This window comes from Cajanus cajan, chromosome 10 (assembly GCF_000230855.2).
Source record: "Cajanus cajan strain Asha chromosome 10, NIPB_CcT2T_4, whole genome shotgun sequence".
NCBI classification, from domain to species: Eukaryota; Viridiplantae; Streptophyta; class Magnoliopsida; order Fabales; family Fabaceae; genus Cajanus; species Cajanus cajan.
The window spans coordinates 37181173-37196306 of NC_138526.1; the positions used below are offsets into that span (position 1 = coordinate 37181173).

At 40.4% G+C, this 15134-nt stretch overlaps 3 protein-coding genes across 5 annotated transcripts; 2 read left to right on the top strand and 1 right to left on the bottom strand.

Moving 5' to 3' along the window:
• Positions 1–2032: 2032 nt before the first annotated feature.
• Positions 2033–6182, top strand: DJ1B (Class I glutamine amidotransferase-like superfamily protein). 3 transcript variants are annotated; one of them, XR_014429995.1, is made up of 8 exons: positions 2033–2419; positions 2938–3087; positions 3186–3371; positions 4690–4770; positions 4950–5150; positions 5232–5372; positions 5533–5647; positions 5785–5924. XR_014429995.1 is itself a non-coding variant. In XM_083065055.1 (7 exons), exons 1-7 carry the CDS (start codon positions 2093–2095, stop codon positions 5566–5568), a joined length of 1122 nt encoding a protein of 373 aa, XP_082921181.1. In that variant the 5' UTR covers positions 2033–2092; the 3' UTR covers positions 5569–5667. The 3 variants fall into 3 exon arrangements, 2 of the variants coding, with proteins under 2 accessions (XP_082921181.1, XP_020231405.1); XM_083065055.1 differs by lacking the exon at positions 5785–5924 and having other exon boundaries at positions 5533–5667; XM_020375816.2 differs by lacking the exon at positions 5533–5647 and having other exon boundaries at positions 2035–2419; positions 5785–6182.
• A 901-nt stretch (positions 6183–7083) lies between these two features.
• ABCG10 (ABC-2 type transporter family protein) lies at positions 7084–9225 on the bottom strand. The gene has a single exon (XM_020375762.3). It carries the CDS (start codon positions 9102–9104, stop codon positions 7245–7247), a length of 1860 nt encoding a protein of 619 aa, XP_020231351.2. The 5' UTR covers positions 9105–9225; the 3' UTR covers positions 7084–7244.
• Positions 9226–12596: 3371 nt separating this feature from the next.
• On the top strand, positions 12597–13136 carry LOC109811919 (uncharacterized). Its single transcript, XM_020375763.2, has one exon. The coding sequence runs from the start codon at positions 12597–12599 to the stop codon at positions 13134–13136; it is 540 nt and encodes a 179-aa protein (XP_020231352.2).
• Positions 13137–15134: the final 1998 nt, after the last annotated feature.

Consider the following 15134-nt stretch of genomic DNA (forward strand, 5'->3'; position numbering starts at 1 on the left):
AGTTTATATAGACTCTCCTAAAGTAAAATGATCTATCATCTCTATATATATATTATAAGAAAAAGAAACTTATGCGTGATAATGATGAGAAAATAAAAGATTTATGCAAAAGAAAAGATGAAGAGTAAAGTAATGAAGAGAAATATAAAAAAAGTGAATTCCATTTAAATTGCAAAAAGAGGGTAATTTGGATTTGAAAAATGATCTTCTGTCTATGTAACTTCTTATTCATATAAGGCTATATCCCGTTTATTGCTAATTGTTGGTTGCAAATCTCCATCTGATTTATTTTGGTTGCAAAATTCCCTTTTATTACTAAGGATTGATTTCCCTTCTAATTATCAAGCATTATACATTTTAATTTTGTATATTAAAATAAAATAATACCCTCACTAAAAGAATAGGAGAGATGAGCTTTCAATTTTACTGAAAGCTGTTTTAATTTGAAAAGACGATTTTAATGTTAAAAGCTATTTTCATATTTATTGTTTGTTCTATTTTTCTTTTAAAAAAATAAAAGCATTTTAATATAATAGGTTAAATACCTCTTTTGGTCCCTTATAATGATTTTTTGTTTCAATTTAGTCTCACTTTAATTTTTAGTCTCAATTTGGTCCCCAATAACTTAAATTAGTGCAATTTGGGACTTCCGTCCAAATGATTTAGACGAAGTTAACTGTTGGCCACGTGACATTTACGTGGATGCCACGTGGATACGTGGACGCCAAAATTCTTGAAAAAACCTGGAACCAGAACGGCCCGTTCTGAAACCAGAACGACCCGTTCTGAAACCAACACGGGCCGTTCTGATATTAGAATGGGCCGTTCTGGTTTTAGAATGGGCCGTTCTGCTTTTAGAACGGGTCATTCTGAATTTAGAACGGCCCGTTCAGAACGTCATGCTTTTTATTATTATTTTATTATATCTATATTAATAAATATATAATAAATATAAAATACAATAAATTAATATTCATTTATGAATAAAACTAAAAAAAATCAAATAAGATAAGACCTTCCAAAATATTTCTTTGATTTGAATTTATCCAGCTCAAAATCTTGACTAAAATGCCGCAATGTATTTCAAAAATTGAAAATAAAATTCAGGGTTTAGGGGTACCTCCTCAAGAACAGGTTGTTATTGTTGGAGTACATCGTCAATGACTTTAAGGAAAAACACTATTTCGTTTTATCTTTGACTGTATAATGTCAATTTGGTAGGAAGTGGTTCACTCCAGTTTGACTAACAATGAAATAAAACTTGTTAACATTGTCCTTAGTGATACACTGCATCATCCTTAATGATATACTGTATAGCCAAAATGTTTAGCGATTGAAGTTATTAATCCTCATTAACAATATTACTATAAAAAAAAATGCTTTGTATTTTGGTTTTTTTTGCACGAAATTCTGGACCAGAACGGCCCGTTCTGGGTATACTGTTGATGTGTCAATTTTGGATCTGGAACGGCCCGTTCCAGGTGCAAATTTTGCACACCAAAAATGTAACCAGAACGGGCCGTTCTGGTTTCAGAACTGGCCGTTCTGGTTCCAGGTGTATTTCAATATTTTTGGATCCACCTACGTGGCATCTACGTGGCATCCACTTGACATCCACGTAACCACCAGTTAACTCCGTTTAAATCATTTAGACGGAGGTCCCAAATTGGAACGATTTAAATTATTGGGGACCAAATTGAAATCAAAAATTAAAGTGGGACTAAATTGAAACAAAAAAATATTGTAAGGAACCAAAAGAGGTATTTAACCAATATAATACTTCCATATATTTACATGAAGTTGTTTTCAGTTGCATAAAACTATTTTGATATTATAAAAAATTGTCTTCATATTTTGTATTTTATTTAAAAAAAAATAATATTAAATAAAATAAAAATAATAAAAATTAATATAAATATAAAAATTTAAGTTTAATTCTTTCGTATTTAAAAAAAATAAATGAGATAGATAATATGAGTCCGATGCAGATACACATGAAGGAGACACGTAGACAAGCAGAATAACACAGCGAGTCAGACTCAGACATCTCTAGAAAGAAGGAGGAAAAAAAAATAGAAAAAGAAAAGCACAAATGGCATTGCGTCACTTACGATTCTTCCCTCACACGCTTCCTCTCACTCTCACTCCCAAACCCAACAATAACCGCTTCACTCCCTCACACTCTCTCTCTTCCTCAATCATGGCCAACGCTCACAAGGTCCTCGTTCCGATCGCCGACGGCACCGAGCCTATGGAGGCCGTCATCACCATCGACGTCATCCGTCGTGCTGGCGCCGACGTCACCGTCGCTTCCGCCTCCTCCAACCTCGCCGTCCAAGCCCTCCACGGCGTCAAGATCCTCGCCGATGCCTCCGTCTCCGACGTCGCCGCCACCGCCTTTGACCTCGTCGCTCTCCCTGTACCTCTCTCATCTATGCTTCATGGATTGTGTTTACCTTGTTAATCATCGAATTATAGATGTTTACGATAAATTGATTAGTCATAACTCATTATTGTAATTTAACATCATGAGTTGATTCGGTGTTAGTTTTTCTTTGTTACTGGATTTAACCTCAAATTAGTCCACGGAGTTGTATTTTAAACCCTCGTCGAGTTTATGAATAGTGCCGTGTTTAGAAGAATATATAATATATGCATCGACATTTGTAAGGATTTTTTTACCTAATTATATAAACTATATATATTTTTAATTTAATAATTTAGTTAAAAAATTGTGAAAAACTCATGAAGAGTGCAGTTGAATTCAATTTGTATTTGTTTGGAAATGATTTCTGATTGTCATAAAACCATCACTATTAAACTCTTTTTTAGAAAGTCAGAGACTAAAATACTGACATTTTAAATCGTTGTTATTATTATTATTATTATTATTATTATTATTATTATAATAATAATTATTATTATCTGTGTGTGTAGGGAGGGTTACAGGGTGTTGAGAATCTGAGAGACAGTAAAGTTCTGGAAGGGTTGGTGAAGAAGCATGTCGAGGATGGACGGCTTTATGCTGCGGTGTGTGCTGCTCCTGCGGCAGTGCTTGGGCCTTGGGGTCTGCTCAATGGGTTGAAGGTAATGTTTGCTTGCAATTCACTTTGTGATGTTGTGTTGTTGATGGTGGTGGCTTTGGTGACTCTGTGCGTGTGTGTGACTGTGTGGTTGTTGGACAGGCGACTTGTTATCCTTCATTGATGGAGAAATTGGCCTCTTACGCAGCCTCTACTGTTGAGTCTAGGGTGCAGGTGGATGGCAGAGTTGTGACCAGTCGTGGCCCGGGAACTACCATGGAGTTTGCTGTTGCATTGATTGAGCAGTTGATTGGAAAAGAGAAAGCGGATGAAGTTGCAGGTCCACTGGTGAGGTCTTTATTCGTGCCTTGATATGTAGCATATAAGGTGACTAGTGCGAGGGAAATTGACCTTCATCATCCATGTAAAATTAAATGATCAAAATTAGTTCATCTCTCCTCTCACGCCATGACCTGATAGTCTGATACCCTCTTTATATTCATAACCGTGGTGCCTATTTATAACCATTAATATGCTTAATCTGTCAGTATCCAGAAATAGTATGGGAATTAATATGGTTGGTAATAGGTAATTTGGTTTTTTGTGAGTGGTTGCTAGATTATTTCAATAGACTTCTTTATGACAAACCCTCACTGTCATGTTCTGTGATACCTGGAAATAAAAATGGGCATGCGTTATGCTTTGGGAATTGGGATTTGAACAATTTTGAGGCTTTGTGAGTATCTGGAAGATGAATTTGTTGCTGAAACGAGGCAGAAAAAAGATATTCTCAAAACAGCAGCTGTTTGTGGTTTATGATTAAGGTACTGTTTGGATAAACTTTGTAGCAAGCACTAGGAGAAGAAGCAAATAAGAAGGTGAACTGATTTGAGCTTCTCCCAAAAGTTAAAATCAATTCATGCACTTCAGCTTCTGGAGAAATTAAATGAGAGACCTTTTTTAGAAGTTAAGTGTTTAGCTTATGGGAGAAGATCAATTTATTTTACCTTCTATAAAGTGCTTATGAAGATGTTTATTCAAACTCTGTTAGTTAGAAGCGCTTTTGAGAGCTTCTTTGTCAAAAATAAAAGAGTATTTTTAAGTAGAAAAACTCTAAAAAATACTTATAAGTTTGTATCTAAACAAGCTTTTAATACTATATCTTTTTTGAGTTATTGTGGTATAATTGCAAAAGGACACAACTGTGAGATTGTGTCATTGACTGTTTATACTTGAAAGAAGCTAGATGTGCTTTCTGCTCTACGATGGTCAACATGAAATCATGTATATCCACAGAAATGGGAGAGGGAACTGAGTGATTGACAGCTGAAAATTTCATGTTTCATGCAAGTCATGTTTGTGCTACGAAGTTGAACTCTAACAATTAAGATGTTGTAGAAGAGTTTGCCCGGTGTTTTTAGACCCTTGAGATACCCCCATAAATATATATAAAAAAAACAAATTTAGTTTAATTCACACTTCTTAGGATAAGCTTATTGGTAATGTATGAGTTGGCTGGTGCATGAGTGCATTGAGTATTCTACTGCTGAATTTTCTACATACAATACACGTGCTATTTTTTGTACACTTTATGATATCAAATCCTTGCTATGATGTAAAATACTTTCCTTTTCCTCATCAGATTCTCGTGTAATTCAACGTTCAGGTCATGCGTTCCAATCATGATGATGAACATACTTTTAAGGAGCTTAACCCAGTGCAGTGGACAGTTGACAATCCACCCAAGGTGAGGTTTTGACATTTTTGCAGTAATTTTTCGTGTATTGACAACAATATCTCAGAAAGGAAGCACAACTATTATTATTTGAACATCTTTGGTAGGAATATGTCTACACCCTACAAAGATAAATTTTGTCACTGGATTTGTAACTTTGACATCTATTGTTATGCTTACCTGTTTTTCAGATTCTTGTACCAATTGCTAATGGTTCAGAGGAAATGGAAGCTGTGATTATCATTGATATTCTGCGAAGAGCAAAGGCAAAGGTTGTGGTTGCTTCTGTTGAGGATAAACTAGAGATTGTGGCTTCACGCAAAGTTAAACTAGAGGCAGACATGCTCCTTGATGAAGCAGCCAAACTTTCATATGACCTTATTGTGTTGCCTGTAAGGTGGCTTCTTATTTTCTTCATAGTAATGAATCAGTACATAGTATTTAGTTTGTGTATATATTTCAATTTTCTACAGGGCGGACTTGGTGGTGCCCAAGCTTTTGCCAACTCAGAAACCTTGGTGAGTTTGCTGAAAAAGCAAAGAGAATCAAACAAATATTATGGAGCAATTTGTGCATCCCCGGCTTTAGTCTTGGAGCCCCATGGCTTGCTGAAGGTATCTATTTTCTGGGTCAATCTGTAATCCTTTCAAAGTAAACTTTCAGTAAAACAGCAATAATGTACATTCAATTCTCTTAGTTGTACGGAACACGATCTAAAGCTCATTTGGTTTGGTTTTCTGTAATCAACCCCGTCTCATGGTCACTAATTAGCAGGATTTAGAAAAGCATGCATGGCAAACTGTAAAGTAGTGTTCAAGTTCATTATTATCGAAGACACTTTCTGCTGATGCTAAATCCTCAGTGAAGTCTTCATTCTAATCATTATATGGTATTATAAAATGCTTGCAACTTGCAAGGCCTAAATATTTGTTTGAGCTTGAGTTCCGGTATGTACTTCGTTTTATGGCTTTATTCTTCACCATGTTTGTTAATCTGAGACGTGATTTTATATTTTCTTTAATACAGGGTAAAAAGGCCACTGCCTTTCCTGCAATGTGCAGCAAGTTATCAGATCAGAGCGAAGTAGAAAACAGGGTGATAGTTGATGGTAACCTTGTTACCAGCAGAGGCCCTGGAACCACCTTCGAGTTTGCATTTGCTATTGTGGAAAAGCTGTTTGGACGCGAATTAGCATTAGAACTTGCGAAGACAATGGTGTTCGCACGTTCGTAGGATTTTTGAATGCGAAGCTTTTTGTACGGATGCTTATAGATTTGTGTATGAATAATTTATCTGAATCTTGAGTTGTAAAGAACACGAAGATAAGTGGTTGCTTATAACTTGGGCATCTCATTTGTAGTTTTGCTTCCATTATGCCACGGAGTCTAAATTACTTAAATGGAAGGAGAGTTCCTTTGGAATTATGCTGGGGTTATAATACAGCCTAAGATTTATTATTATTTTTTTCTTTTGCGGTGGAAATATCTGCTTTACACTATGAATTAAAATGGTGAAACTCTCATTTTTCTCTATTTTTTAATTTAATATTTTTTTTCTCTTCTCTCTGATGTATTTCATACGCTATTCTACAACTTCATATACGTGGGTTTTAGCTTTGCCAAAAATAATACAAAGGTGTGCCTTTTCGGATAGATTCATTGGATGCCTTCTAATAAATTTTGCATATGGCTGCGATAGAATTAGGCCTAGAAATTTCATTAGATTTCATTAAATTGTTGGACAACCTTGGCTAATGTATGAAGATCTTTGGGATCTTCTTTCTCAACAATTAAGCATCGATAAAACGCTGTAGAAGGGACATCTCAACCGTGGAGGATCGACCTTTGGGGGAAAGACCAGGAATCAGTCAAGAGCTTTCATCCTCCAGGTTCTCTGAAAAGTTCTGTAGACTATTGCGTTTAGAATAACAATAAATAACATTTCATTGAGGACGAATTTTAAGTGCATAATGGGGCTTTTCTCTCATATGCATGGCTTGATAAAAAAAGGGAGATCAGTATCTATCTGTTATTTCAACAAAAGCAATATGTTCAGCAAAAAGATGCAGAAGCACATTCTAATCTATCATGTGTGATATGGTTCACCACAGTGACCAGACCACCTGGAGCTCAATAAATGAACTCGTTTCTGCAATGAGGAAAAGAAACGGAATAGTCCTTTCTATTTTCCACCATTCTCGTTCTTGACTTAATAATGTATACACTATTTGTCTTGGAATAAAAAGCACTGTAGGTATTACGTGCAAATAGTTGCACATGATGAAGCCGTGAAGGAGATCATGGCAGCATGGAAAATTCAGAAGAATCAGAACAATAGTTGATAGCCTTTTTTTATTGATACAAATAATGATAGATTTTTGCTGCCTGTAAGTATGAACTATGCATTGTCATTGATGAAAAAAATAGATTAAAATCCGCGTAAGGACTGTAACGAGTACCTAAAACTAAAACTGTTGTAAATCTGATCTAGTTTCTGGTCCTGTAACATCGGAACCAAAGAATAAAAAAGCTAAGCACTCTATACCCCACTATGAAGCTCAACATTACAGCCAAATTGGTCCATTTTTGTGAATCTTTCAGACCCTGTTGTCTCAAGAATTCAACTCCATAAAGTATGCATTTTCCATTTCTAACTTCTAAGCATCTTGTTTTCCCTTGCTCTCCCCCGTACTCATTTATCATAAGACACTCAAATGGATACTTGAATAGGCTCAAATAGTGCATAAAAATCCAGTAACATGGTATTTTTTCCTTGGATATGAAATACCCTGAGAATAGAAAGAAAGACCCCATTAGACCTGCAATCACTGAGGTTCCCAGGATGAAATTTGGCACTATAGCACTGAAACAAGCCACAAGAGAATTCGACATGAGTAGGACCAACCAAACCACTAAGGAGAAGTAAAGGAAACCATCAATGCCTTTCCTTAATCCTACCAGCCAATAAACTGGTGTAGAGAACAGAAGACCAACCAATAGAAGGAAAGGAACGAACACAAGGGTGTTTGATAAAACATAGGAAGAAACTCTATAAGCTCCTCTTGAAGTCTCTCTGATAAAAGTTCTTCTCTCCTCCAAGAAAATGGGCAGGCCTTCTGTTGTTGATGATAACAAAAAGGTAAGGCTGAAAGCAAAGAAGCCACTTCTTGTTTGCAATGCTACATGACTTCGTTGATTGCCAACATCAAAAAATATGCTCCCCAGTACAAAACCAGCTACTAAAGCCTGTATGACCCTGGTGACAAAGAGTTGCTTGGTTCTGAATATGTTGCAGCAAAATCTTTGTCCCAGGATTGAAATCTCCTCCATTGGAGAATTCGAGTACTTAAGTGCCCTCTCTTTGACAACCTTAGAGTACTGCGTCATTGTTTTGTGACCTTGGTTCTCTTTGTATTTGAGCAGAAACTGGTTGTCCCCAGATTCTGGAGTATGTATAACCAAGCTTTGCATGACATCAAGAGCAAACTCAAGGACATTGACATGATCCGGAATGTGGTGCCCTGCTAACTTGAGGCCAGTCTTAAGAAGACTCAATGATCCATTATGCATCACAAATCCATCAGACAGCAAAATGAGGCCATCAAAAAGCTCCAAGATTCTGAAACCAGGTTGGTGGATAGTTAAAACAATTGTCTTACCTTGGTTAAATGCCACAAGTCTAAGCAATGAGACAACACTAAGAGCTGACGCTGAATCCAACCCTGAAGTTGGTTCATCAATCAAAATAACTGCAGGGTCATGAACCAAGTCCACACCTATGGAAACTCGTCGCCTTTCGCCACCGGATATGCCGTGATCTGATCCACCTCCAATTCTTGAATCTGCAACGTGGTCCAACCCAAGCTCCTTCATCAACTCTGACACTCTTGCGGCAGCAACTTTTCTCCCCACAGGAAGCCTCAGCATGGCACTATACATGAGTGTCTCTCTAACTGTCAGTGATGGGAACAAAGCATCTTCTTGTGTGACATACCCTGATGTTCTTCTAAACCGGTTCACATCCATAGGCCTATGATTCACAAGCACTTGGCCTGACACTTTACATGGGGGGATCCTCCCAGCAAGGATCTCAAGCAGTGTGGTTTTTCCAGCTCCACTAGGGCCAGCAATAGCAGTTATCTCCCCCGGCCTTGCCTCACAATTCACATCCTTCAAAATGAACTTGCCACCTCTCCCTGGATTGGAACCAAAACAAAGACTTCTATATTCATCAAGCTGGCTGCACAACTTGTATGACAAATTCTTGGTTTCTATTCTGTATGGAGCTTTTTTGGTGCATGAGACGGGCTTGAATGTTGACCCCATTGTGTGGTTTTTCGTGTGCATGCAAAGTGAGAGAAGAAAGGCATGTATTGGCTAAGTTATGTGAAGAATTGGAGATAGAGTGCAAGGTAGGGAGATGAGCTAACACACCAAACTGTACGCTAGTTATCAAGCTAAAGAAGCCAACGTTGATTTTGTAATGCAAATGGACTTTGAGTCTTTGACAAACAAGGGACTTGACTTGATATACTCTTGTATTTTTTACTTTTTTTATATAATTATAATATTGGTAAGAAGTATTCATCGACTTTGTTGATGACTAATCTTTGTGTGAGGAAATCTGATCACTTTGAGTATGGTCTCTCTTCCCAATTATGATATTTAATTTTTAAGATTCAAATTTGAGATCTTGCTTCTAGTACTACTCAAATCAATTACTTGTTTCGTACACTTTTATTTCTATGTGTGTGGGATTTGGAAAGAGTTTGGCAAGTGAAAGTACTTCAAGAAAACCAAAGAAAGAAGAGAAGTTTACTAAGAAAGTTTCTTTTTGGTGAGCTGATAATTGACTGTGCAGTGTTGGTGGTTGGTTGCCCCACCATCTTACCCACATGCTGATGCAACTCGGAGTTTGGTTGGTGTAAGATTAATATTATCAAATTCAGTTTTGCAAGTTAAGTGAAATAATCCTTTTCAACTGTGATTTAGCATTTTCTGTCTGGATTTTATTCAACTGTTGGTAACGTTGCTTATTTCTTAATTTAATGGATTGATAATTCTGCTTGGTTAAGAATGGGTAAACTCCTAATGAAATTTGTTTAATCAATGTGTCTTTTTTGTGCCTGTAATAAACAACGTTTGTTTGTTAGCTCAAACCCTTAATTTTAAAATGGTTCGGTCTGAACAAAGTATATTTTAAGATCTTTCAATCTTAAAACAGAAAGACACTCATTACTAATAAGGGCTTATTATGTAATAGAACTTTTTGATAATTAAGGTTCGATTTAATGAAAATCAGTCTGTTTTACTTTTACTTTTCGTAGTTAAGAAAATCCTTAACTCTAAATCCAAAAACCTAAACTTTTCGATCTCCTAATTTAATATTAGCACTGTACTATCTTGAAAATACAATTTATTATTTATAATATATTAAAAATAAGTTATATTAAATCAATCAAAATCAATGAATTTTTGAAATATAAAAATGAAAGTTATATACTAAAAAATACCTTAAAATGTTTAAGTAAATTATATTATTTGAGGTCTAAACTAATGTCCTTTTATCTTTTGGTTGCTTCTTAAAACCTGAGTACTGTAAAAAGCGCCGCTTGTGAAGGAATAAAGATCTGAAGGAGAGGATCATCTTATTGCAACTTTACTTTTGCAAGAGTTTTTATCTAGTGTTCTAAAATTGAGAAGATAATGGGAGAGAGGTTTTGGGGAATGCCGATGGGGAGTCAACCACTGTCGGAGCCGCCGGACGGGGGCGTTGGAGGCCTCCAGATGGGCCAGTCGATGACATTCAAGGAGAAGGTTCTGGGCGCCCCGGCCGAGCGGCCGGCTGTTCGAGATCTCCTTAAGGAGGGGGCTATGACTTTGGAATTTGAGGGTGGAGATCGGTTGCTACCCAAGTTTAGCATCACAGCACCCACCTTTAAGCAGTTGTGTGAACCATAGGAACAGTGCCTAGTGATCAAACTGCTAGGACGACATGTGGGGTTCTTAACCTTGCGGGACAGGTTGCCTGCCCTGTGGAAGGTTCAAGGAGGTATCGAGTTGCTGGACGTGTCACATGGTTACTTCATGGTGAAGTTTGATTTGGAAGCGGATAGAGAACGGGTCATGCACGGGGGACCTTGGATGCTCTTTGATCACTATCTGATTGTTCGACCATGGTCCCCGGAGTTCGTCGCCTCAGCAACAAAGGTTGACAGTACTCTCGTCTGGATTAGGTTCCCAGGGCTTGGCGTTATGTTCTATGATGAGAGTGTTCTCCTAACAATTGCATCTGCCATAGGGAAGCCAATCAAGGTGGACCTTAATACTCTAAACATGACACGGGGTAGGTTTGCATGGGTCTGTGTGGAGATAAACCTCAATGAACCAGTCGTAGGGAGGTTCTTCCTCAATGGTGTTTGGTATAACGTGGAGTATGAGGGTTTACACTTGCTGTGCTCGTCGTGTGGATGTTATGGACATGTTCTGCGAGATTGTCTCAAGGTAGCTAGGTCTAAGACAATGGCACACGTAGTGGGAGGGAAGGAGGCGGTGGAGTAGCCGTCAGGGGATACACCGTAGAATGAAGATTCTGCTGTCCAACCAAGAGAGCAATTAATTCCGCAGGATCAAGGGGATATCACGCCAGTTACGCATGGAGACTGGTTGATTGTGAAACGCAGAAATCAGAAGCAGATTATGGGGAAATCGTGGAACAAGGGTAAATATTATGGTCATAATGGGCTTGCGGATAGCAAGGAGAAGAATCAGGCTATTCCAATTTATCCTACGAGGGGCATTCCAGTTCAGGGTGAATCACGTGAGGATTTTAATAAACCACGTGAGGTGCTTGTGAACAATAATTCACGTGAACAGAGACATGCACGAGACGCATGCAACACCGACGTGGGCCACGGGAAGACCAGGATTGAAGCTGCAATGGGACCCATTAAGGACAATAAAAAATGCAGCAGAGTGGAGACAGTAGGTGGTCGCTCACGGCCCATGGCAGCTGGTGGGAATATGTTGTCCACGCATGCAAGTTTCCCTCTCGAAGAACCACGTGTTACGCAGGATGCAGTGACCCTTGGTGCTCGTCCACGGCCCATGCTAGCTGGAGGGAATATGCTGGTTGCGCCTGCTTGCTCCTCTCTCGGTGATCCACGTGATGGGCAAGATGGAATGATTGGGGGCGTGGAGAGGAGGTTAAATGCCAACGTGACCCAAACCGGGTGCACGACCCAAGTAGCTCAAGAGTTAGAAGATAGTGGACTAGCAACACCGGGGACAGAGGATTTTATGCAGTTTAACCAGCCATTGGAGGAGGCCATGTTGGCGTGAGTTCTTTCGTGTCTTGTTTATTAAATGATGACAGATTTTAATATTTTGTGTTGGAACATTCGAGGGGCTGTTAATGCCAAAGGTAAGAGGAGGGTCTCAGAGATAATAAGGCTTCACCACCCGTCTATTTTTATTGTCTTGGAAACCCATTGCCAGTTTTCTTCGGTAGAAGCCTTTTGGAGGAAGATGGGCTATCAGTTGTGTTATAGCAGCGAGGCTACGGGGCATTCCGGGGGTATTTGGGTTTTGATGGAGATGTCTTGCTCTGCTACGACCTCTGAATTTGCCTCTCACCCCCAGGCTATTTCGTTCACGGTCGTTGAAGGAAACAGGAGTTGGTTTTGTACTGCCGTTTATGCTAGTCCTAGGGTGGACCTCAGACAACAGGGCTGGGCTCATCTTCGGGAGTTGGGGGACCGAGTCACAATGCCATGGCTAGTGCTTGGGGACTTCAACGAAGTTATGTTGTCGACGGAGTGTAGGGGTGGTTGATTCTCGATGGCTAGGGCATCGCAGTTCCTAGAGGTTTTGAATGATTGCAATCTCCTCGACATGGGGGCTAAGGGCCTTTGCTTTACGTGGTACCGAAATCACCGTGGGTCCGTGCTGGCAAAGCGTTTAGACAGAGCGGTGTGCAACGTTGCGTGGCAAGCAATGTTTCCGGAAGCCTACGTTGAGAACCTGTGTAGGGTCTATTCTGATCATTGCCCTCTTTTACTGTGTCGTGACGGCTCAAGGGACAAGGCTCAAGATCAACCCTTCCGGTTTCAAGCCGCGTGGGCCACCCATCGAGATTTTGAGCGAATTGTTAGAGAGGCATGGAGTCGAAGTACGCCGACCTTCGCTAATGGGTTACGGGCTATCCGAGAAGATGCTACCAAGTTCAACAGGGAAGTGTTTGGGAATATACTTACCAGGAAGAAGGCGCTCCAACGTCGTCTTAAAGGGGTACAGTCACAACTCAAGTTAGAAGATTCAGAGAGCCTATCGCGCTTAGAGAAGGCTTTGCAAGCCGAGTTGGATGAAACTTGTCTTTAGGAGGAGTACTTATGGTTCCAGAAATCTAGAGAGAAGTGGGTGAAGTTTGGGGACCGTAACACATCCTTCTTCCATGCGCAAACTCTCGCGAGAAGACAGAGGAATAAGATACATGGATTGTTTTTACCAGATGGGTCTTGGCATACGGATCCTGCGGTCATGAAAACAGAGGCAATCAGATTCTATAAGGAGCTTTTCTCGGGTGATGACGAGCAAGGGCCTCTGGATATGCTTACTGGAGTTCTGCCTGGCTTGGGAGTTGAGGCCCAGTCTGCTCTAACTGCCTCAGTCACGAAGGAGGAGGTTCGCCGGGCAGTGATGAGCATGAAGTCGTTCAAGGCACCAGGGCCGGATGGGTTTCAACCGTTCTTTTTCAAACATTATTGGTCTGTAGTGGGGGATGAACTATGGAGTACTGTGAAGGACGCCTTTCGGTTGGGGTTCTCGGACTCATCGCTTTTGGAGACACAAATGGTGTTAATTCCGAAGGTCAATCATCCAGTTCGCCTCAAAGATTTTCGTCCTATAAGCTTATGCAACGTCGCCTGGAAGGTTATTTCCAAGGTCATTGTGGCTCGCCTTCGACCTTTCTTGCAGGATGTCATTGGCCCTTTCCAGGGTAGCTTTATCCCTGGGAGGGGAACTCGTGACCACAGTATTATTGCTCAGGAGGCCTTCCATTTTGTTCGAAAAGACGGCTCAGGTGGGGGTTCTTTGGCCTTGAAAATTGACCTAGAAAAAGCATATGACAGGGTCAGGTGGGAGTTTTTGGAGTCTACGATGGTGAAATTTGGTTTCCCTACGATCACAATTCAACTCATCATGTGGGGGCTGAGGAACTCGTCAATCTCACTACTTTGGAATGGAAGTGCATTACCATCCTTTGTTCCGTCCCGTGGCCTTCGGTAGGGAGACCCATTGTCTCCATACCTGTTTGTTTTCTGCATGGAGCGTCTAGCCCTTAGGATATCTGAGTCGCTCCAGGAGGGTCATTGGAAATCGATTCAGCTATCTCCTGGGGGGCTACCGCTTTCACATCTTCTCTTTGCGGATGATATTTTGTTGTTCGGTCAAGCTTCCGAAGACCAAGCTTGTTTGGTGGCGTCAATCCTGGAGGAGTTTTCGCGCGCATCAGGTTTGAGAGTTAATCTGACTAAGTCTAAGTTTGTGAGCTCTAGAAGGGTTTCTCAAAGGAGGATCGATACGTTGGAGGGACTGCTAGGGATTAGTCATACGGCTCGGATCGGGAGGTATTTGGGTGTCCCCATGACGCATGGTCAGCCAAGATGCGCAGATTTTTATGATGTGATGGATAAGATCCAGGGTAGACTCGCGGCTTGAAAGTCCAAGCTTCTTAATAAGGCAGGGAAGTTGTGCCTGGTGAAGTCTACTATCTCCTCTATCCCTGTTTATAGTATGCAATCACTATGGCTTCCCCAAGCAGTGTGTAGTAAAATTGACCAAGCGTGTCGACGTATGCTCTGGGCGAAGCCTGACAATACAAGGTTTTGGTCTCCAGTGAGTTGGGAGGTTGTTACTCAACCCAAAGAGTTAGGTGGCCTTGGGGTTAGGGAGGCGCATAGGGTGAATGTATCCCTTCTTGGGAAGTTAGTTTGGGATATGCTATCGGCTCCACAGAAGCCTTGGGTGCATCTCCTCAGTAATCTATACCTTCATGGTGACTCTATCCTGTGTGCTCAAACCAGGCGGGGTGCTTCTCCAATCTGGTCGAGTATTATTAAGGCCCTACCTTCACTTCGTGAGGGATTCCAGCCTCACCTAAGGTCGGGTGCCTCATCCCTCTGGTACATGGACTGGACAGGTACTGGGCTTTGGTGCGGAAAAGTCCCTTTTGTTCACATTGCGAACACCAACAAGACGGTCGCAGACTGCTGGGAGAGTGGAGAATGGAACTTCAACATCTTGCACACTGTCCTCCCTACTGAATTGGTTCACTCGGTCCGTCAGTTGAGTGTCGTAAGTTCCTCCTTGGGGTTG